This window comes from Denticeps clupeoides, chromosome 1 (assembly GCF_900700375.1).
Source record: "Denticeps clupeoides chromosome 1, fDenClu1.1, whole genome shotgun sequence".
Taxonomy (NCBI): Eukaryota; Metazoa; Chordata; class Actinopteri; order Clupeiformes; family Denticipitidae; genus Denticeps; species Denticeps clupeoides.
The window spans coordinates 724,511-746,448 of record NC_041707.1 but is presented as its reverse complement, the minus strand read 5'-3'; the positions used below and the strand labels follow the sequence as shown (position 1 = coordinate 746,448).

At 46.7% G+C, this 21,938-nt stretch overlaps 1 protein-coding gene across 7 annotated transcripts in view; it reads left to right on the top strand.

Moving 5' to 3' along the window:
- The first annotated feature begins 22 nt into the window (after positions 1-22).
- The window catches only part of hectd1 (HECT domain containing 1), a 26,312-nt gene continuing 4,396 nt past the window's right edge, over positions 23-21,938 (top strand). The window contains exons 1-33 of one of the 7 annotated variants that reach the window (XM_028968858.1): positions 23-217; positions 2,485-2,764; positions 3,163-3,397; positions 3,872-4,099; positions 4,176-4,457; positions 4,535-4,805; positions 5,530-5,606; positions 6,125-6,223; positions 6,316-6,430; positions 6,510-6,684; positions 6,802-6,940; positions 7,114-7,284; positions 7,474-7,696; positions 8,488-8,751; positions 9,005-9,216; positions 9,413-9,559; positions 9,727-9,821; positions 9,916-10,021; positions 10,096-10,230; positions 10,448-10,587; positions 10,992-11,315; positions 11,424-11,590; positions 12,079-12,255; positions 14,069-14,923; positions 17,168-17,392; positions 17,663-17,796; positions 17,997-18,186; positions 18,270-18,492; positions 18,573-18,627; positions 18,894-19,076; positions 19,750-19,963; positions 20,872-20,954; positions 21,799-21,926. In XM_028968858.1, coding sequence (XP_028824691.1) covers positions 2,625-2,764; positions 3,163-3,397; positions 3,872-4,099; positions 4,176-4,457; positions 4,535-4,805; positions 5,530-5,606; positions 6,125-6,223; positions 6,316-6,430; positions 6,510-6,684; positions 6,802-6,940; positions 7,114-7,284; positions 7,474-7,696; positions 8,488-8,751; positions 9,005-9,216; positions 9,413-9,559; positions 9,727-9,821; positions 9,916-10,021; positions 10,096-10,230; positions 10,448-10,587; positions 10,992-11,315; positions 11,424-11,590; positions 12,079-12,255; positions 14,069-14,923; positions 17,168-17,392; positions 17,663-17,796; positions 17,997-18,186; positions 18,270-18,492; positions 18,573-18,627; positions 18,894-19,076; positions 19,750-19,963; positions 20,872-20,954; positions 21,799-21,926 — 6,212 coding nt within the window. In that variant the 5' untranslated portion in view covers positions 23-217; positions 2,485-2,624. Of the gene's footprint in view, positions 218-2,484; positions 2,765-3,162; positions 3,398-3,871; positions 4,100-4,175; positions 4,458-4,534; positions 4,806-5,529; positions 5,607-6,124; positions 6,224-6,315; positions 6,431-6,509; positions 6,685-6,801; positions 6,941-7,113; positions 7,309-7,473; positions 7,697-8,487; positions 8,752-9,004; positions 9,217-9,412; positions 9,560-9,726; positions 9,822-9,915; positions 10,022-10,095; positions 10,231-10,447; positions 10,588-10,991; positions 11,316-11,423; positions 11,591-12,078; positions 12,256-14,068; positions 14,924-17,167; positions 17,393-17,662; positions 17,797-17,996; positions 18,187-18,269; positions 18,493-18,572; positions 18,628-18,893; positions 19,077-19,749; positions 19,964-20,871; positions 20,955-21,798; positions 21,927-21,938 lie in introns of all 7 variants that reach the window. The other 6 variants (XM_028968975.1, XM_028968924.1, XM_028968779.1 and 3 more) reach the window with 6 other exon arrangements.

Genomic DNA, 21,938 nt, shown 5'->3' with positions numbered 1-21,938 from the left:
TGAAAGTGCGGTGACGCGGTGCGTGTTTGCGCCCCCTGCCCGCCTGCCGCAGTCCGGTCTGCGGCGCCTCGCCACTTCGCTCCGGTCTCTCCGCTCCTTCCCCCGTTCACTTTGACCTTTAGCGTCGGATAAAAAGACAGAAAGCGGAAGGGCCATGAAGAAGTAGCGGCGTCGTGTCGTCGCGGCGCTGGTCCCTCTCGTCCTCCGCGGAAAGACGGTGAGTGTCTCCGCGGCGCCCGTTCTTCCTGCGCCGAGGCCCCGGGCTCTCCCGGAACTTTAGCGGCCCGGTTCTCTCCCACGACCGAGGCCGCGGCGGCGGGCCGGTCACCTGTCCGCCCGACGCGTATTTCGCGGCCTGGTCGGTCGGTCTCTGCGTTCGCGTCTAACGCGGAGAAAAAAAGCACACGGATAAAGATCCGTACAGGCTCCATAAGCGGCCGTACCGCGCCGGGTACCTTCACGACGACCGCGGCAGCTCCGGAGTCCGACAGCAGCGCGTCCGGCTCTTAAAAACGATTCCGGACGTCGTGCGTCTTCAGAAAACGTGTTAATTTGGCGAATTTTCCCGAACTGACGGAGCCCGGGGCCCGCGGCCTGGTCGGGGCTAGCCGCGCCAGCTAGCCGCACAAGTCCGCTCCCTCTGAGGCGATTTTTAATTTATTTCATCGTATTTATCGTTTAACGCGACGTTTTAAAAAAATTACAAAACAAACACCGGACCGAGCAAATTCCCCGGGAGCCTTCCGAGCTCCCAACTTCGGCCCATTTTACCCGGCCGGAGTGGAAACGTCACCCGCTGGACGAGCCGCGTTAGCCCGTTAGCCGAATGACAGCGGCCGTGACCCGCACGTTTATAGCGATCTTATTTAACGCGGCTTTATCCACTTTCATCCCTTTTATATTATTAACGCCGTTATTGTAAATTGACGGTGAATTCCCCGTGGCCGCGTCGCTGCTGCTTTTTAATGCGATACCGATCCGGTTTTTATTATTAGCCGCATCGCGAGAAATACTCGGTTTATCGCCGTCAGTTCTACTTTAATACAGGACAGGCGCCTTTCTTTCTTTCTTTCTTTCTTTCTGTCGTTTTGCGGAAACAGCTTTTTCCTGCGACCCCTGGGGAAGTTGCGTTTCGGCTGATGTCATCGGTAAACATCTCCGCTCCCACCGCCGGAGGGTCATTTGTCACCTGGCCGAGGTGACACGCAGCGAACGGACCCCGTGGTCCAGGTCGAGGGATTCGGCTCCCCTTCCCTTCCCGTGTCCCTGTAGTTTGTTCGGCGCGGGTTCGAGTCGGCCGTGCCCAGTTAATCTGGTGAAAAGAGGATCTGGCCTGGCAGCCGGTAAGAGGATCGTGTTTATAGCCCCCGTCTCCGGCCATGGAAGGCCGTGAACCGTCCACTGGCCCCGATTTGCCGCGTTTGGCCCTGATTTCTCCGCCAGTTTAAAGTCTTTGGTTTTTTTTTTCTACACAGCCGACCGGTGAAGGGTTTTAGGTCTGTTTCTGAAACGCATTTTAAACCTGATAAATGGGCTTTAAAGAGCAAGAGAGAGTTGAAATAATGACCCTGTAGGGAGGCCTGCAGGTCTTGCTGGACTACGTCTTTTCCATTTTCATTTTTTCCACCTGTATGCAGTACGTTTTGTGCTGTTGATCATGTCTTCACCGTACTACACCGTCCCATCTGTTCCCAGGAAAAACCCCCGTCGTCGGGCGGTTAAAGGTTTGCACTTTTCGTGTTTGATGTCCCCACGTCTTTCCATCATTGCAGGTCCTGCGGAGACACGACCTGATATTTTACACGGTCACCACGTCCACAACCGGGATTTCAGTGTTTGTTTGCAGGTCCCGGGTTCAAGTATAGCAGATTTTCTCTGGAATATGAAACACGGTTCCCTCTCGCGATATAAATATTTACTAATTGTAAAATGATCCTAACCCAGACATTCAAAGTTCAGTTTATATATATTATATTGAATAGTGAATCATACAGTGCACCACATTGGCCACCATATGTTAAAACTTTAGACCAGTGATGTCACACCATCTTGGTCATTTTAGTTTTGCATAAACATTATTTTATTGAAGTGTTGCACAGTTTTAACTTCCATTATACACTGAAATATTTGGTGCAATAGTTTTGTCTGAACGCTTGTAGAGTTTTATTGTGGAAGTTGGTTTTAACAAGTGAGACTAGTTTTCTACGTTTTCAACCTGTTTATATTGTAGTAGCCAGTAGTAAAGCACAAGTAGTACATACACGTCACACTCGCTCATAGTTCTGACCGCTAGTTATGGGGATATTAGAATCGTCCACTCTATATACTCAGATATAATAAAACCCAGGATTTCAGAGTTTAAATTCAGCCGGTGTGCAGGTCTCATGACCGGTCCCAGTCGGGGCTGCTGCGGGCTGTTCATCTCGCCGATCGGGTCCTCTCAGGTCTAAGAGAAGCACTGAGTTCCCTCTGCGTCCGTTACAGGTGAAGACTTCCCCTGGTGTCCGTCCCTCTCGCTGGTATTCCTCGGATGAGTCCCTGCCGGCCGCGGGCGTGGTGAGCGGGCGTTTGGAGGGCCGGACCGGGCCTGTAGCGGAGTGCAGCGTAGCAGAGGTGGGGTCACCATGGCGGACGTGGACCCGGACACCCTGCTGGAATGGCTGCAGATGGGCCAGGGGGACGAGCGGGACATGCAGCTCATCGCCCTGGAGCAGCTGTGCATGCTGCTGCTCATGTCTGACAACGTTGACCGCTGCTTTGAAACGTGAGTTATGCACTGGTCCTCTTAACTAGTCTTACAATGTGAACACTATGAATCTGATTTTAGGACATTGACTTGTCCTCTCCTCTACATTTGAAACGTCCAGTTTAAGGCAGTGGTTGCCTAGCGGGTAAGGAAACGGTCCAGTAGTCAGACCGCCATGGTGTCACTGAGCAGTGGTTAAATGCAGAGGACTCATATCCTGTCCTGAGCCCTCGAGAAGGACTATGCCTACACTACACTAACTGGCCAAAATGATAACTAAATAAAGGGAATTGTGTGCAGCTGATCAATACCTGCATTAATGTTAATAACTCACTCAGCCATGCCCAGTATAAATTCCTCTCTTTTATTTTATTTTTTTTCTTTCTTTCTCTCTTCTCCTCTGTCCTTAATGGCAGGTGTCCCCCTCGGACCTTTCTCCCAGCCTTGTGTAAGATCTTTCTGGATGAGAGCGCCCCGGACAACGTGCTTGAGGTCACGGCCAGAGCAATCACCTACTACCTGGACGTGTCCGCAGAGTGCACACGCAGGATAGTGGGGGTGGACGGAGCCATCAAAGCCCTGTGCAACCGGCTGGTGGTGGTGGAGCTGAACAACAGGACCAGTCGGGACTTGGCAGAGCAGTGTGTGAAGGTAAACTCGAGACATCCGAAATGACGTCATCAACACCATTCACACGATGTTTGGTGCGGACAGGAAGTCGTGTCGTCGTTTTTCCAGGAAAAAAAGAAAAAAAAATGAACCCGCTGGTTCTTCAGATTTTTTTAAATATTATTAAACATCCAATAACTGAGCAACTTCACAATGCTTCACATGTTTGGAAGCCATGATGGTCGGTGGAGAATTCTCTGAGAAACGGGAGGTAACCTTTCCCCTTATGATGTCATAATGGGACATTCCAGATCCGTCCGTCTGAGCTTCTGCTCTCTGAACGGTGAAGCAGGGCGACCAAAACACTCTTTACACCGACCGCCATTTCTAGCCACTGCAGGACCGTAGACAGGCTGGGGGAGTCGTATTAATGTTCAATCATCTCACAGTCACATTTTCTTTTTAGTATTTGTCCTGAGAATGTGAGCGTGTTCTTGTCCCCTCGGGGGTTTTTAGGTGCTGGAGCTGATTTGCACTCGTGAGTCCGGGGCCGTGTTTGAGGCCGGGGGCCTGAACTGTGTGCTGAGCTTCATTCGGGACAGTGGCCACCTGGTGCATAAGGACACGCTGCACTCTGCCATGGCTGTTGTCTCACGGCTCTGCAGTAAGATGGAGCCTCAGGACTCGTCCCTGGAGACGTGCGTGGAGTCTCTGTCCAGTCTGCTGAAACATGAAGACCACCAGGTACATCCTTTGTTTTTAAGAAGGGCGGCGTTTTTTTGCGTATTTCCGGTCCCACGTTCTTCCTGCTTTTCTCCAGGTTTCGGACGGTGCGCTGCGCTGCTTCGCCTCTCTGGCCGACCGCTTCACGCGCCGCGGCGTGGACCCAGCTCCACTGGCCACTCACGGCCTGACCGAGGAGCTGCTCTCCCGTATGGCGGCGGCGGGGGGCGTGGCCTCAGGCCCCTCCTCCAGCTGTAAACCTGGACGCACGGCCACCGCTGCCGCCCCTTCGGCCGCTGACTCCAAGCTCAGCAACCAGGTGTCCACCATAGTCAGCCTGCTGTCCACCCTCTGCCGTGGCTCACCGCTCGTCACTCATGTAAGGCATCTTAACCGCGACGCCGCAGACCCGCCGTACCGCGGTTTCCTTCATGCGAGCCGCGTTCTTCTGCTCAGGACCTCCTGCGCTCCGAGCTGCCGGACTCGATGGAGAGCGCTCTGCAGGGGGACGAGCGCTGCGTTCTGGACACCATGCGCCTGGTGGACCTGCTGCTGGTCTTGCTGTTCGAGGGGCGCAAGGCCCTGCCCAAATCCACGGCCGGCTCCAGCGGGCGCATCCCCGGCCTGCGCCGCCTCGACAGCTCCGGGGAACGTTCTCACCGGCAGCTGATCGACTGTATCCGCAGCAAGGACACGGACGCGCTCATAGACGCTATAGATACCGGAGGTAAAATGTTGACAACGTCTGGATGCTCCTACTGTGTGGTGGTTATGATGGGGCCGTTTTATATATATTTATATTTCTTGTTTCGTCTGAAATCATCCCCGTTGTCTAATTTAAGATGATAGAGAGAGCTACAAATATTCCAATTTTTTACCCATTTTTTCCACTCCTAACATAACCTCATGTCTTGTGTATTCAGATTTGTTGTCTAATGCAAGAAATGCAAAACCCATAAATAAGTAGATGAATCCAAACTTTTGCCTGTTAGTATATATTAATGCGTAATGCCCCAAGCAACTGCAATGCTTCACGCATTTGGAAGCCATGGCGGTCGGTGGAGATCATGTTTTAGGGGCGGGGCAGGAAATTCTCGGAGGAAAAAGCATGAGAAACGGGAGGTAAACTTTCCCCTTATGTCTTCATAAGGGGGACAAATTCCAGATCCAACCATCTGAGCTGCCGCTCTCTGAACAGTGAAGCAGAATGACCCAAACTCTCTTTACACAGACCGCCACTGCAGGACCATAGACGGCCTTAATCATTTTTTAAGATGGACTAAATTGATATCAGGTCCTACTCTAGATTGAATTCGTAATATTGAAACCTTATTGGTGATTTCAAACTTATACGCAGTCTGTTAAGAGCATTATGTAAAAATGTAATTGAATGTGTATTAATATGAACCTGCGGTAATTGATAAATTTTGATGTTTTCTTGTATCTTTCAGCATTTGAAGTGAACTTTATGGACGATGTAGGACAGACTCTCTTGAACTGGGCCTCTGCGTTTGGTACACAGGAGATGGTGAGATTTGTGGCTCAGCCACAACTGATTATTTCTTGTTCTCAGAAGTCTGTCTCCAAGGAGACCGTCCCTGTAACTACTGATAAGGGCATCTGATAAATCTAAATGTTCAGCCACCAGTTTTAATGTGCTGTTGAGCTCCTGGGAACTCTGGACATTTAAAGCTTAATGAGCAGTGAGACTCTAGGTTTGTAGGTTACTGACACAGTTTCAGAATTAAATAGTTTTAATAGGTTGTTTACTCCAGCGAATTGCGACTTGGTTTTTAACGTGCTTAGTTGCACTGCTTATTTTTAAGTGACATGCGAGAAGGCCGGGCCACCCCGTCTGCACCTGTTGAAAGGCTCATTGTTCAGTAGACATGCTGTTGTGTAAGGGTAAACCGGAGAGAGGGCACGGTGCTCTGGGTCATGCCGGCGGGTTGCCATGGCAACGAGGATCGTTGAACGCAACCTGTTTTACTGACCCAGTGACTGCTGTGTGATTGTCTATGAACTGTTGTGTGTGTCTGGGGACAGGTGGAGTTTCTGTGTGAGAGAGGAGCTGATGTCAACAGGGGTCAGAGGTCCTCCTCTCTCCATTATGCTGCATGTTTTGGCCGTCCTCAAGTAGCCAAGGTAACCTGAAGCTCTTTAACTTGAACACTATTATAGTGGTGTTTTGGAAATTGGGTAATTTGGCTAAATCCTTGACCCTTTACTTGCCCTAGACTTTGTTACGCCACGGAGCCAATCCTGACCTGAGGGATGAAGATGGGAAGACTCCTCTGGACAAAGCCCGAGAGAGGGGCCACAGTGAGGTGGTGGCGATCCTTCAGTCCCCAGGTGACCTAGCTGCCAAAAAACGAAGCACCTTCTGGTTGTTCACTAGCCTGAGGTTTTGTTGTTGATGCGGTTGTTTTAGGTGACTGGATGTGTCCAGTGAACAAAGGGGATGACAAAAAGAAGAAAGACGTGAACAAAGAGGAGGAAGAGGGCGGTGAACCAAAAGGGGACCCAGAGATGGCCCCAATCTACCTGAAGAGGCTGCTACCTGTTTTTGCACAAACCTTTCAGCAAACCATGCTGCCTTCTATTAGGTGAGCACTTCTAAGGCGTGGCCTTGAGCTGCCAGACCTTCTTCGTTCTGTTCTCGAGGATTTTGGTTCGTTCTTGTGCGCTGTGTGTCATGCTTCTCTCCCTCTGGCATCTAACAGGAAAGCCAGCTTAGCTCTGATCAGAAAGATGGTGCACTATAGCTCTGAGGTGCTGTTGAAGGAGGTGTGTGACTCCGACGCTGGACACAACCTGCCCACTGTGTTGGTGGAGATCACAGCCACAGTACTGGACCAGGAGGTCAGAGCTGCATCCCTCACCCATTTAGTTATTTATTTTTTGGTAATGTTTAAAAAAAAAAAATTATATATAATAATTTACATCCCACAAAACTGATCAGCAGTTTGATTTATTTATGGCTGCAGTGCTGTGATGTCAGCTTTTTTGCTCTTCCCTCCCACTATTCCTTCCAGGATGATGACGACGGTCACCTTTTAGCATTGCAGATCATTAGGGATCTGGTAGATAAAGGAGGAGATGTGTTCTTAGACCAGTTAGCCCGTCTGGGGGTCATTAACAAAGTCTCCACTCTGGCTGGGCCCACGTCGGATGATGAGAACGAGGAGGAGTCCAAACCTGAGAAGGTAGCAAGAGGGATGCACACATCGGTTAGGAATTTTTCTAAAGGAATAATGCTTTCTCTAGGCTAATCTGTGTAGCATAAATTTTTCCAAACTTTAAAACCAAATTCATGATTAACGATTATATTAACGATTATATTAGTGATCAAAGGATTTGGATCCTTATGTCCATACTGTTTCACCTAACCTTAGGAGGATGAACCACAAGAAGACGCCAAAGAGATCCAGCAGGGCCGACCCTACCACTGGCGCGATTGGTCAATCATTCGAGGCAGAGACTGCTTGTACATATGGAGTGATGCCGCAGCCCTAGAGCTGTCTAATGGCAGTAATGGCTGGTTCCGCTTCATCCTGGATGGAAAACTGGCAACCATGTACTCCAGTGGTAGCCCAGAGGGGGGCTCGGACAGCTCAGGTGCTTACAACTTTACTTTATTTAGCAGACGCTTTTATCCAAAGCGACTTACAAGAGGAAGACACCAGCAATTCTTGTTCGATTTCTATAGAATATCGAGTTTACAAACTAAGAGCCCTGATAAGGCTCAAACTTGTCAGTGAAGAGCATGCTCGGAGAGTGTTGGGTGCTAGACTAAGAAAAATTATAATGTATTTATACATTTTGTATTTGTTTGTTAAATGTGTATGCATGTGTATGTGTTAGATTTGTCTGTAATATTTTTGGAACAAGAGGGTTTTCACCTTCTTCTTAAAAGTGGTGATAGTCTCGGCTAGTCGTGTGGAGGAGGGCAGGTTGTTCCACCAGCCAGGGACAACAACGGAGAACAGACATGATTGGAATCGGAGACCCCGTGAAGAAGGAATTTTTAGTCTCCTTTCGTTTGCCGATCTGAGAGAGCGTGCAGAGAGAGCGTTACAAGAGCTGTTGTATGAAGATGCTTAAATAGAATATTTTTATATATATTAGTGAAACATTAGAAAAATTGTTTCAAGAGGATGTTTGGATGACGCAGTTTGAGGAAGTTCACTGACATTGTATTCACACCTACCTGGCTATATGCTAGATGACAGGTGGAGCACGTGCCCTGGTTCACGCGCTTTAGATCATTTTTGCGGTGGTTCCGAGAGGCCTGCTGCCATGCTGGATTATATGATTATTTTCCACTGATCAATAGGAGTTTTCTTTTTTTTTTTTTTTTTTTTTTTTTTTTTTATATTTGAAATTCTCCACGTCACTTTAACCTCCAGAAAGCCGCAGTGAGTTTTTGGAGAAGCTCCAGCGAGCCCGGAGCCAGGTTAAGCCAGTGACTGCCAGCCAGCCCATTCTGTCCACTGTGGGTACCACCAAGCTCACGGTGGGAAACTGGTCCCTCACCTGCCTGAAGGAGGGAGAGATCGCCATCCACAACTCTGATGGTCAGCAGGCCACCATACTCAAGGAGGACCTGCCAGGGTTTGTGTTTGAGTCGAATCGTGGCACGAAACACTCCTTCACCGCTGAAACCTCACTGGGTGAGTGTGGCCGTTGACTTGAATAAATTAGTTTTGTGTACGAAAGAGCTTTTGAGTGAAGACTTAAGTCCTTATTTCCTTTACAAATGAGAATCGTACTTTTATTTATTTATTTATTTATTTATTTTTACATTCTGTTAGATGAACAAACTGGAAGTACGTCCAGTGTAAACTTTCCAGAACCTGACAGATCTGTAGTGTGTGTGAGGGGGTCTGAGATGAAATGATAATGGTCTCTGTGGGCTTTATACAGGCTCAGAGTTTGTGACTGGCTGGACAGGAAAACGAGGAAGGAAGCTTAAATCCAAATTGGAAAAAACGAAGCAGAAGGTGAAGACGATGGCCCGAGAGCTTTACGACGATCACTTTAAGGCAGTGGAGAGCATGCCCCGGGGAGTGGTGGTCACTCTGAGGAACATCGCCACCCAGCTGGAGTCTGCCTGGGAGCTGCACACACACAGACAGGTTGGGGGACTCTCTGGAACAGACCAGGAAAACCACACGGAACATCACAATTGCCCCCTTACTTCTGTTGTGATTTTTCACAGAAACAATGGGGAACTTGTGCAATTTTCGAACATTTTGTCCATGTTTCTTTAGTGTTTTTTTTTTTTTTTTTTTTTTTTCTCCTTTGACTTCTGTGTTCATGTTGCCCGTTTAGTGTATCGAGGGTGAGAACACATGGAGGGACCTGATGAAGACAGCCCTGGAGAACCTGATTGTGGTTCTCAAAGATGAGAACACCATTTCACCCTATGAGATGTGCAGCAGCGGGCTAGTGCAAGCACTTTTTACTGTCCTGAATAATGTGAGTGTTGCACTGGTGAACTCTTTCTGTAAATCTGCACCAACTCTATTACTGAGCAATGTAATTTCTCATTACTTTGTACAACCACCACTATAATTCATATTTGATCCTTCCAATATCAGGCTGTAGAGGGTTGTTGCTGATTTTATTTTGTTTGTACCTTACAGAGTGTAGAACTTGATGTAAAGCATGACTGTAAGCCACTGATGGAGCGGATCAATGTGTTTAAGGCTGCATTCAGTGAGAATGAGGATGACGAGAGGTCAGTTGTTTACCACAACTTTCTTAAAGCTGAATTCTTATTGCTTGTGTTCTGAAAATGGCTTCGGACTCAAATCCTCTGTCCTGCGCAATAGTCAACCTGCAGTTGCCTTAATTCGGAAGCTGATCGCCGTCCTGGAATCCATAGAACGTCTACCTCTCCACCTCTACGACACGCCGGGCTCCTCTTACAACCTGCAGGTGAGCTGCCTGCTCCCATTGGTGCATAAGAGGTACTGTTTGGTGGCATGAACGTTCCGGTATTCTGTATTCAGATCCTGACCAGGCGGCTGCGGTTCCGTTTGGAACGCTCCCCAGGAGAGACCACTCTGATCGACCGCACTGGCCGCATGCTGAAGATGGAGCCCCTGGCTACGGTGGAGTCGCTGGAGCAGTACCTGCTGAAAATGGTCAGATTCTTCATCTTTTCACTTCGTAATGCATGCATGTGTAGAATGTGCGCGGCCATTTTATTTGTGTGTTTCATTTCTTAACCACCTCCTACCACCATGAAAAGTATTTGTGACGCTGTTCTCCTGATAACGACTAGCCACTCTAAACCAGCTTTTAGTTTTATTTTAGAACCTGACTAGCTATTGCAAGATTCTTGTGACCCGTTGTGTGCAGGTGGCGAAGCAGTGGTACGACTTCGACAGATCCTCCTTCGTTTTTGTCAGGAAACTGCGCGAGGGCCAGAACTTCACATTCAGACACCAGCATGACTTTGATGAGAATGGCATTGTCTACTGGATTGGCACCAATGCAAAGTACGCTGCCCGTCCTGTTCAAATGATTTAGTTTCTTGCAGTTAACTGAGGTTCCAATGTAAAATTATTTAGCCAGTGCAAAACAAAACATAACCAAGACTTTATTAAAATTAAAATTTGGCCAGTGGTAGCCAAGCAGTTAAGGAGGCGGCCCCGTAATCAGAAGGTTGTCGGTTCGAATCTTCTAACTGAGGTGCCACTGAGCAAAGCACCGTCCCCACACACCGCTCCCCGGGCGCCTGTCATGGCCGCCCACTGCTCAGCAAGGGTGATGGTTAAATACAGAGGACACATTTTGCTGTGCTGTGTTTCACAATCACTTCTTAAATTGACCAAAATGTCAGCTGACTTAGGGGGGGGGTGGACAGGTTCTCTGTCTCAAATAACGTTATTCTGCTCTTCAGGACAGCATATGAGTGGGTCAACCCTGCAGCATATGGCCTGGTGGTGGTGACTTCGTCCGAGGGCCGTAACCTTCCATACGGCCGCCTGGAAGACATCCTGAGCCGCGACAGCTCGGCACTCAACTGTCACACCAATGATGACAAGAACGCTTGGTTTGCCATTGACCTTGGCTTGTGGGTCATCCCTTCCGCATACACACTACGGCATGCTCGCGGCTATGGACGTTCTGCACTGCGCAACTGGGTCTTCCAGGTGTCCAAAGATGGCCAGAATTGGATCACACTCTATACGCATGTGGATGACTGCAGTTTAAATGAGCCTGGGTATGACATTGTGCTCTCTCACACACACACACTCACACTCATCATGTCCATAGGGTTATTGGGTTTGGTTTCTGAGGTGTTCAGCCTGGGTGTCTGGTCGCCTTACAGCTCCACAGCCACATGGCCCCTGGACCCGTCCAAGGATGAGAAACAGGGATGGAGGCACATTCGCATCAAACAGATGGGCAAGAATGCCAGTGGACAAACACACTACCTGTCCCTGTCCGGCCTAGAGCTGTATGGCACTGTGAGTGGAGTGTGCGAAGACCAGCTCGGTAAGAACAAGCGCCATCTCTTAACACACACAAAATTTATATAAAATAAATAGATTCTCCAATATTAATCTATACTTAAATTTAGTATTGATTTTGATGTCAATTAGCACTGGTAGCGATCCTTAAATTAGACACTCTAAACATGGCAGCGGGTGAGAGCAGCTGCAACGTTAAGTCTGTTCAAACGTAATATTTATATTAACTAACTGTTGAACTGTAATTATAAGAGAGGCTGTGTCTGCACCTCTCGCTGCTTTTTAGTTATTTCACAACACACTTCAATATATGTGTGTGTGTATATGTATGTTTTTATGTCAGTTTATTCGTTTATTTGTGTATATGGTGTTCTAACGGCGTATGGGAAGGGTCTGACGAGAGTTCCTTCATCATAGTTAATGTGTGTTACCAGTCAGCCCATAGTAAATGCTCCAGGTGTGTGTGTGTGTGTGTGTGCACGTGTCTCTGACCTGCACCATCCTCCTGTGTAGGCAAAGCTGTGAAGGAGGCGGAGGCAAACCTGCGCCGCCAGCGTCGGCTCTTCCGGTCCCAGGTGATTAAGTACATCGTCCCCGGAGCTCGCGTGGTGCGCGGCATTGACTGGAAATGGCGAGATCAAGATGGAAACCCTGCAGGCGAAGGCACAGTCACTGGGGAGGCGCACAACGGTGAGTGTGACGCCGATGAGACGCTGCTTGTTTTAAGCTCTGTAAGGTTGATGTTTTTTAGGTTTTTTTTTCACCCCCATCATGCACTGTGCTGAGTGGACGTGTATTAGGGTAGAGTTCATCTTGTTCACGGGCATGATGTGTGTGGGTTTTTTTTTTTTTTTTTTTTTTTTTTTTTATTCATTTACTTTTCTCACTGACTACAAATTGGAGTCGTTACTCAATACAAAGTACACAAATTGTGAACATCAAGTGCATTTACTTGTTTTGAGGAGCTTTCAAACAGACAGTGGGCAATTTTTATGTGTAACACTGAGGTGCCACTGAGCAAAGCACCATCCCCGCCCACTGCTCACCAAGGGTGATGGTTAAAACATTTCGTTGTGTCACCATGTGCTGTGCTGCAGTGTATCACAATGACTATCACTTTCAATATACACATTAGTAAAAATACCTTATACCTAAGGAAACCATGCATTCATATGTAATTGATTGTATAGGACCAGGTGTCATGTGAATACGCATTTTCAAATTTGTTCATGACTATCATTGGTTTTCGGTTTGATCGCCTTTTCATATGCATAATCGGCTACCTATTAATATTTGATGTATCGGTCAATTCTTCCTCTTATTTTTTTTTCTCCCCATTTTTCCCTTCAACTAAATCCTTACATAAAAATGCATCTCACAATATTTAAATATGGTACAATTTTACAACTTACAATTTCTGTATTATCCAGAGCTCCTTGCAATCAGTAGTGCAGTAGTGCCCGTAGTGAGGACACTCAGGGTTAAGTGTCCTGCTTAGGAGTGGAGTTTTAACCTGTGTTACGCATTAGGTTTCTACCACCCATAGGTAATTCATCTTATATAATTCTAATTTCAGACATAATCTTTATTTAAAACTGTCAATATAGCATGCTTTACCTTTCTGAATAAAAGTAAAATTTACTTTCGCTCAAATTTAAGATGCATTAGGATATTTTGCATGATCTGAAGTATAACAGGGACCTGCCACTGTACCATTCACTCTCTTAAAGGAGTAGTTGGGCCATTTTAACAGCATGTAATTTGACGGCGCCAATTAATGAATTAAATGTTGGGGAAATGGCTTAATTATTCCTTTAAAAATAAGCAGTCATCTTTAGAGGCTCGCATACATCCTTATTTTAAATGAAACCTGCCAACTCTCACTCCGTACTTTTTGACTTTGTTTGCTGTTTTTGAAGTGCAACCCTCCCCCCTCTTCCCCCACTTAACAGGTAACCTGTTTTCATACTCGTCTCAATATCGTTTTTCCTGTTCAATCCTTTGGGCTGTCGTATTATTTATTTTTACTTTTAAATAGTTTTATTTATTTTACTGACTGTCTCCATCAATCAGCTAAATGCATGTTGATGTCACAATTTGCAAGCACCGAATTGACTCCACTGCAAGTTTTTGTTCAATTATTTTTCATATGATTTTCTTTCTTCCCTTTCTTATGCTTTTTAGCTTTTGCATTTTTGCGGAAATCTATTGGCACTTTAACAAATTCCTCTTTAATTTAGTTTGTTTTGGTCATTTTCTGGAAGTAGTGTTTCCGACCTCAAAGCTCAGTCTGGACTGGACGGGTAACCATGGAAGGTGTTGGGAGGTGAAGCTGCGAGAACCTGAGCTCCCGGTCCAGGCTTGAGCTTTGACCTGCTGCTCTTCTGACCTGTGCTGCTGCTGCCGCCGCCGCCGCTGCTTTTGTGTGTCCTGCTCTTTCTCTCCTTGCTGTCTCCTGTCCTCTCTTCCTCGCTGCTTCTCACAAATTCATGTCCCTTTCCAGGCTGGATTGATGTCACCTGGGATGCCGGTGGCTCAAACTCTTACCGTATGGGTGCAGAAGGGAAGTTTGACCTCAAGCTTGCTCCGGGGTACGACCCTGAGTCTGCGCCGTCACCCAAACCTGTTTCATCCGCTGTTGCAGGCACGCCGCCCTCCTGGAGCAGCCTGGTGAAAAATAACTGCCCGGACAAGGGCGGCTCCAGCTCGCTGGGCGGGGCCAGTTCGTGCAGCCGGAAGGGCAGTAGCAGCTCTGTGTGTAGCGTGGCCAGCAGCAGCGACGTCAGCCTCAGCTCCACGCTGCTGGAGCCCCGGCGGGCCGAGGGCCTGCTGGACGCTGGAGTTGTGGGCGGGGCGTTGGGGGCAGTGGGCGCGGCGGGGGTCCCCGGAGGGGACGGCCAGGAGCCGATCGTCGTGCTCTCCTCGTCCCCCGCCGACGCCGGCTCCGCCTCCAGCAGCGGCACGCTGACGGCCGAGGGGGCGGTTAATGAGAGTGACAGGAAGGCGGCGCCCGGGACGGACGGCAGCTCCGCCATCTCGATGGGACTGGTGAGCGTGAGCTCCCCCGACGTCAGCTCCGTGTCGGAGTCCTCCGGTAAGGACGTGCCTTCCCAGAGGCCTTTGTGCTCGGCTGCCAGTTCCCGGCTGTCGGTCAGCTCCCTACTGGCCGCCGGCGCTCCGATGAGCTCCAGCGCCAGCGTCCCCAACCTGTCGTCACGGGAGGCCAGCCTCATGGAGTCGTTTGTCCGGCGGGCGCCCAACATGTCCCGCACCAACGCCACCAACAACATGAACTTGAGCCGCAGCAGCAGTGACAACAACACCAACACACTGGGCAGGACGGTCATGAGCACCGCCAGTGAGTAACGCCCCCCGAATCTCCCATCATCCCTTTTACTGCCACGCTGGCTGCTGCATGCGCGCGCACACACACACACACACACACACATTACAACTTCCCCTTTACGTGCTAATAATAATGGCTTCCTCTGGGGACCGGTCAGTAGGAAGCAATTAAACAGAAGTTGGTTCTGGATAACTCGCCATTTTGCTGCATCTCCTTAAAGTCCAGTGACATGAGAATTTTTTTTTGGTGCTTTTATATTGTTCTTAGTGTCCCCTAATACGGTTTCTGAAGTCTCTTTCCGAAACTACAAAAAAAAACCCCACATAAACCCCTCACCCGTAGATATGGCGCATGGGTCATGTTGACCAGGATCAAGTCTGGATTTGCATAAACAAATAAAAAGGCTGTGATCTCTGCTGCAGGCCATCATGCAGATTATCAGTGCTTTAATGAGTACTGAACACACACACACGTATTATACAGCGCACCTCTAAAACGAGGCTCCCTCCAGGAGAGGAGCAGGACCTCCTTCAGGTATTTGCCTCACTTACATATGCACATCACGTCATGCACTGGTGGTGGTTCTTCATGCTGTGTGGCTGAAGTCGGTCTCTTAGTCTAAACACCCACTGTATAAACATGATTATACGCTACCAACACTTTAATTACTGCTTTAGTGGAGCTGCATTGCTCAGAATCTATTGAATGTATTCTGTCCCTTCACAGTGCATACAAAGGACTGAAAATCCGGCATGTTAAAGTTAGGTCGTGTTCATCAGTTGTGTGTTTTTAGGATCTCTGGTATTAGTTCAGGGGAGCACGTTTAATTTATTTAGCAACTTGATTAATTGAAGCATGCAACTAAAGTGTTTTGTATTTTTATAAAGGCGTTCAATGGCTGCAGCCACTATATCTTAGACCTTCTTTAGAACCAAAAGTGGCGGGGCAGTGGCTAAGGAAGCGGACTCGTAACCAAACGCTGGTCCCCGGGCGCCTGTCATGGCCGCCCACTGTCACTCAGGGTGATTACTTTCTCCTGACAACAGACTACACAGACCAAATTATTATTATTTTTTATTTAAATGTTTTTTTTTTTTTTTTTCTCCCTTTTTTTTATTATATATATTTTTATATGAAGTTTTCTTTTGCTGAAACCCAGAGCACCAGAGTGGTTTTTTTTTTTTTTTTTTTTTTGCATTTTTTTCCAATATTCCTTGATGTTGGTTTCTAGTAGCACCTTTTGAAAAGTTTAGCGGTGTCCCTGCTTCTGGCTTCATCCACATTTCATTTTGCACTAAACAGCCTTTCACTTTCCACAGTAATTAATGTTTGGGCTAATATTGGTGCATCCTTAGCACTGAACTCTTTAACAGCAGCTTATAGCTTCAGCATCAATAAACCCTCCTGTTTTAGACCTTTTTTTTTTTTTATTATTTTGTTATTTTTTTATTTGGGACCCATATGAAAATTGTTGAAATAAATCTTAGAGATTTAATATTCTAGATTACAATGAATAGATGTTGAATTTATCCTGTATTTATTACCACTCAGGCTAGGGGTGTTTTTTTTTTTTTTTTTTTTTTTTTTTTTTTTTTTTTTAATTTATTTACATTTACATTTACAGCATTTATCAGACGCCCTTATCCAGAGCGACTTACAATCAGTAGTTACAGGGACAGTCTCCCTGGAGCAACATAGGGTTAAGTGTCTTGCTCAGGGACACAATGGTAGTAAGCGGGATTTGAACCCGGGTCTTCTGGTTCATAGGCGAGTGTGTTACCCACTAGGCTACTACCACCCATATATATATATATATATATATATATATATATATATATAAAAACCACACACACCATTGTATGTTTGGTCACATGACTAAACACGCACAAAGTTACAAACAGGACTCTACAGCATGTGTTCAGCACGACGAATCGCTAAATCAATAAAAGCGCCTTTATCATTAGGTTTTATTGTCCAGATGTTCCTTGTGAATTTGCTTAGAGAGTAATTTATACAAATTATATTGGAAATCGGTTGTAACTTGTGGCCTTCTTGTGCTTTTAAGTCATACAAACTCCACAATTTGACGCCTGCTCAGTAGCATCTCTGTGCTGGCCTGAATGCATGCGTTTGTGTGTGTGTGTGTGTGGGGTGAATTTTTATTTATTTTAATAACTTGTTTTGGTTTAATAGCTGCTTTTTAATCTTAGTGAGTGAGCAAGTGGAGACTAATGGCGACTCTGCGTTTGTTTGCAGCCTCTCCGCTCACGGGCGCTCAGAGCTTTCCTAACCTCACCACCACCACCGGCACCACCTCAACAGTCACCATGTCCACCTCCATAGTAACCAGCAGCAATAACGTAGCCACGGCAACCACAGGTTTGTCTGTGGGCCAGTTGCTCAGCAACACGCTGACCACCAGCCTGACCTCCACCTCTAGCGAAAGCGACACTGGTCAGGAAGCTGAGTTTTCTCTCTATGGTAGGCCATGCCACATTTATTCATTTACACACACAAACACACTTACAAATATTACTGTCTGCTGTTCTTCTGATGTGCCACCCCTGTCCCATTCTTCTTACCTTCCTTCGTTCTGTCTGTCTGTCAGTGTGTGAGTTTAACAACCTGCTAATATATATAATGCTCTCCAGCTGGATTGTGGCGCATGTGGTCATGTGCAGCTCTATTAATTATGGTCCTGCAGCACAGAACCATCTCGGCTCACGCGTTCTGATCCTGTCACTTGTCCAGACTTCCTGGACAGCTGCAGGGCAAACACGCTGCTGGCGGAGCTGGACGATGAGGAGGACCTGCCAGAGCCAGATGACGATGACGACGAGAACGAGGACGACAATCAGGAAGATCAGGAGTACGAGGAGGTTCTGGTGCGGATCACTTTCTTCTTTAGGAGAACGGACGTCTCTGCTAGCAAAATGACATAACTACCACACTAATTCTTACTTTTGACATTTTGCATGCGACTACACAAGTTCATGGAAATAATTACAGTATGAATCCAATATTGACATTAAAAAAAACTACTAATGATTTATAACAGCAGCATGTTGTCCTGTATTGTTCTCAGAACATCTACAAGAGCTCTGTGTGTTTATCACAGGAAGAGGAGGAGTACGAAACCAAAGGAGGCCGACGCAGGACATGGGACGACGACTTTGTCCTGAAGCGGCAGTTCTCCGCTTTAGTCCCGGCCTTTGACCCGCGGCCTGGCCGCACCAACGTGCAGCAGACCACAGACCTGGAGATCCCTCCTCCAGGTGGAACTTTTTAGGACTCTTTAAGAACACACGCTCACTACTTTTGTTGAATGAAGTTTTGACTCTCAGCTGTTTGGGTGCAGGCACCCCTCGCTCCGAGGTGCAGGAGGAGGTGGAGTGCACCCCTTCGCCCCACCTGGCCCTCATCCTGAAGGTGGCCGGCCTAGGCAGTGCCCGCGAAGTGGAACTACCTCTGACCAACTACAAGTCCACTATTTTCTACTACGTCCAGAAGCTTCTGCAACTCTCCTGCAACGGTAGCGTCAAGTCCGACAAACTGCGGCGAATCTGGGAGCCCACCTACACGTAAGACCCGCCCTGTCCCCCCTCCTGTCTGGTAAAGCGTCTCTTTCTGCCCTCTGACTGGTGCATGTCATGTCTTTCAGGATAATGTACAGAGAGATGAAGGACTCTGATAAGGAGAAGGACAAAGGAAAGATGGTAATTGTCCCTGGTCCCGTTTCTCCGTCCACTCCCCCACGCTTTCACCACGTTCGCTGGCTGTGGATTTTTAATGCTCCAGACCTCAGTAACCAAACGTTAAGATGAAAGTAAAAGAAAAAGCTCAGTCAGTGGTGTAACTGTGTTGGATTTGGGTTTTTTAACTGCACGGTCCTCTCTAGCGGTGTAAAAGCTGATGTAATGCATGTCTGTTGCGTGAGACTTTACAATCAGGAAAGACCAACATTTGGTTCTTCCTGTTGTAGGGTTGCTGGTCTGTAGAGCATGTGGAACAGTACCTTGGCACTGATGAATTACCAAAGAATGACTTGATAACCTACATGCAGAAGAACGCAGACTCCTCTTTCCTGCGCCACTGGAAATTAACCGGCACTAATAAAAGTATTAGGAAAAACAGAAATTGTTCTCAGCTCATAGCTGCATACAAGGTATAGCCATGGCATCAGATGTGCATATATCTCCCTACACATCTTTCTTTTCCCCCCTCACACCTTTTCTTTCCTTTCTTTTATTTATTTTGTGTGTTCTTCCTTGCTTGACTGTCACGTGTGTAACCACTCGTCAAGACCGACGTCCATGTAACGCAGTGTCTGAAGTCACATACTGTCTGCATACTGCAATCGTCATTATGGTACGAAGAGAGATTCACAAACAAACCGCTGAATTCCACTTCAGCGCCAAATTCAGGTGGCTACACAAGTACGTCCACCCCCAGTTCTTCCCACGGCACGTGTAGAAACATCTCGCTCAAATTCCACGGTCCAGGCTTCTTATGGCCCATTCACGGTTTCTTATATTCACTATGGACGTGTGTGATTTCCGACACGCCTATAGAGCGTTAGAGAGGGTTGTGAGCATCTTTAACTCTTTCCATGACTCCAGTAGGTTTCATGTTGGATTTTTCTCTTCCTTTCTGTTAGTCAGTTTAAGTTCTGTTTTCTTTTGTTTGTTGCCATGCCCGCATACAGCATTGCCTTGTGTGAATGCCCAGACTGAGTGTATAGTATTCGTGTGTAGCTCCGTCTTTTTAGGGGTACGTTTGCGTTGCTTTGGGTCTCGCGGGGTGCAATGTAACCTGGTGACGTGCCTCTTAACGCGCAGGACTTCTGCGAGCGTGGCTGCCGGTCCTCGGGCGCGGCTCTGGGCACCCTGGGGTCCTTGCAGAGCTGCGAGATCCTGTGTGCGTCGCGTGAACCAGCACAGGCCAAGGCGGGGTCCTCGCAAAGTGCGTGTGGTGTTGAGGACGTGCTGCAGCTGCTGCGAATCCTCTTCATCGTTGGTGGAGATGGATATACCGGGCGCACCATGCAGGAAGGTATGGCAAGACCCACTGCTCTAAAATGCCCCCACATGCTCCCCCAAAACAATTCATGTTCTTTCTATTTAAAGGTCCCCTGACATGAGAAAAGTGACTGTGAGATGATTTAACATTAATACGAGTTCCCCCAGCCTGTCTGGTCCTGCAGTGGCTAGAAATGGAGATTTCTGCTTCGCTGTTCAGAGAGCGGCAGCTCAAATGGTCCGATCTGGAATTTGTCCCCTAATGACATCATAAGGGGAAAGGTCACCTCCCGTTTCCCATGCTTTTCCCGACCGTCCCCTCAAACCAACAGTCATGGCTTCCATACGTGCGAAGCATTGCAGTTGCTCGGTGATTGAACTTAAACAAATTATTTGTGCTCATTTTTACATAGTTCATTTCATTTTTTCCTGCCTGCGCCAAACATTGTGGTTGGTGAATGGTGTTGATGACGTCATTTCTTTCTCAACTTCTATAGGCCGCTCTCCTCCTCATTAGCATTTAAAGCTACAGACATCAAAACGGCGCGTACTGCGAAATCTCATATCTGTAATTCAGATTTAGTATTTGGGGACCACTAAGACCTACAAAATTTGTAAGCTATATATATTATGTCTACTATTTTATTTGTTTATTAAAGTCTGTCTGTTCTGTTTTTCTGCCTCACACAGACTTGTGCACCTTAAATTTTGTTTCTTTTAGAAGTGACAATGACAGATTTATCTATATATAAAAGCAAAAAATTGTCAGGGGACACTTAAGTAAATAGGAATTGGAATTTTTTTTTTTTCTCTAGCAATCATTTTAACCTGTTTTGTCTTAAATGGCTGTCAACAAAGATGCTCCCATCATCTCATGGCACAGACTGTCACGTTCATTCTTGATGTGTCTGGCATTTGCAAGTGATAAAACCATTTTCTCAGATATTGATGATCTTCAGTTCAACGCACCACCTGATGAGTTCACCAGCAAAAAAATTACGACTAAGATTCTGCAGCAGATTGAGGTGAGTTCAGTTTTTCTGCGGTCTCATATAAACACAATATTCTGAAAATGCATAGCATGGCAGAATTAATGTCTTCAGGTATTCAATTCATTCCAACAATTAAAAAGCTAATTTTTGGAAATATTTGGAATATATTTCTTGAATATAATCTAAAATCCTTGAGAGAACAGCTCCATTGATGTGATTTTTTTTAAGAATAAATTATGTATTTATTTTTATTTCATGTTATGTTTGGTTATATAATTGCATCATTATAAGCGGTTATCTGCACACAATTTGCATTTACCTCCTTTTTGTGAGTTCCTTCCTGGGGTCTCATTTATCACCATTGCGTACGCACAAAACGCTAACTAAAAGATGCGTATGCCTCTTCCTACGTATACGTTGTGATCTACATACGCAAAATGTAAAGGGTGTATTATACGGTGTATTACTCAATAGAGCAAGGAATTATGAGGAAACATTTAATTAAATCTTAATCTACACTTTTTTTTTTTTTTTTTTTTATCTATGCACCACAGCTGTTGAAATTAAAGTGTATTTATTTACATAAACACTCAATTACTGTTTATTTATCTATTTATTAATTAGTCTGGCTCGGGTCGAGCGCTTGTGTGGTAAATGATGAACTTGCAGGCTATACTGATTTCGCTGCTTGTAAATGTATTTCTGTGTTTCATAAGCAGTGATTTCATTGAGTCTGCCCAAATCATAGCTTGGTCCACAATATGTGTGTAATGTACGAAATCTGACAATTTCTTTGTAAATTTAAATGTGACCCCTGGTCTTTTGCCATGTAAAAATATGTAGATGAATTCCCATTGGTGTGTGTTGTGGATTCCAGGAGCCCTTAGCCTTGGCAAGTGGTGCTCTGCCTGACTGGTGTGAACAGTTGACCAGCAAGTGTCCTTTCCTCATCCCATTTGAGACGCGGCAGCTCTACTTCACCTGCACTGCGTTCGGTGCCTCCAGGTCCGTTGTGTG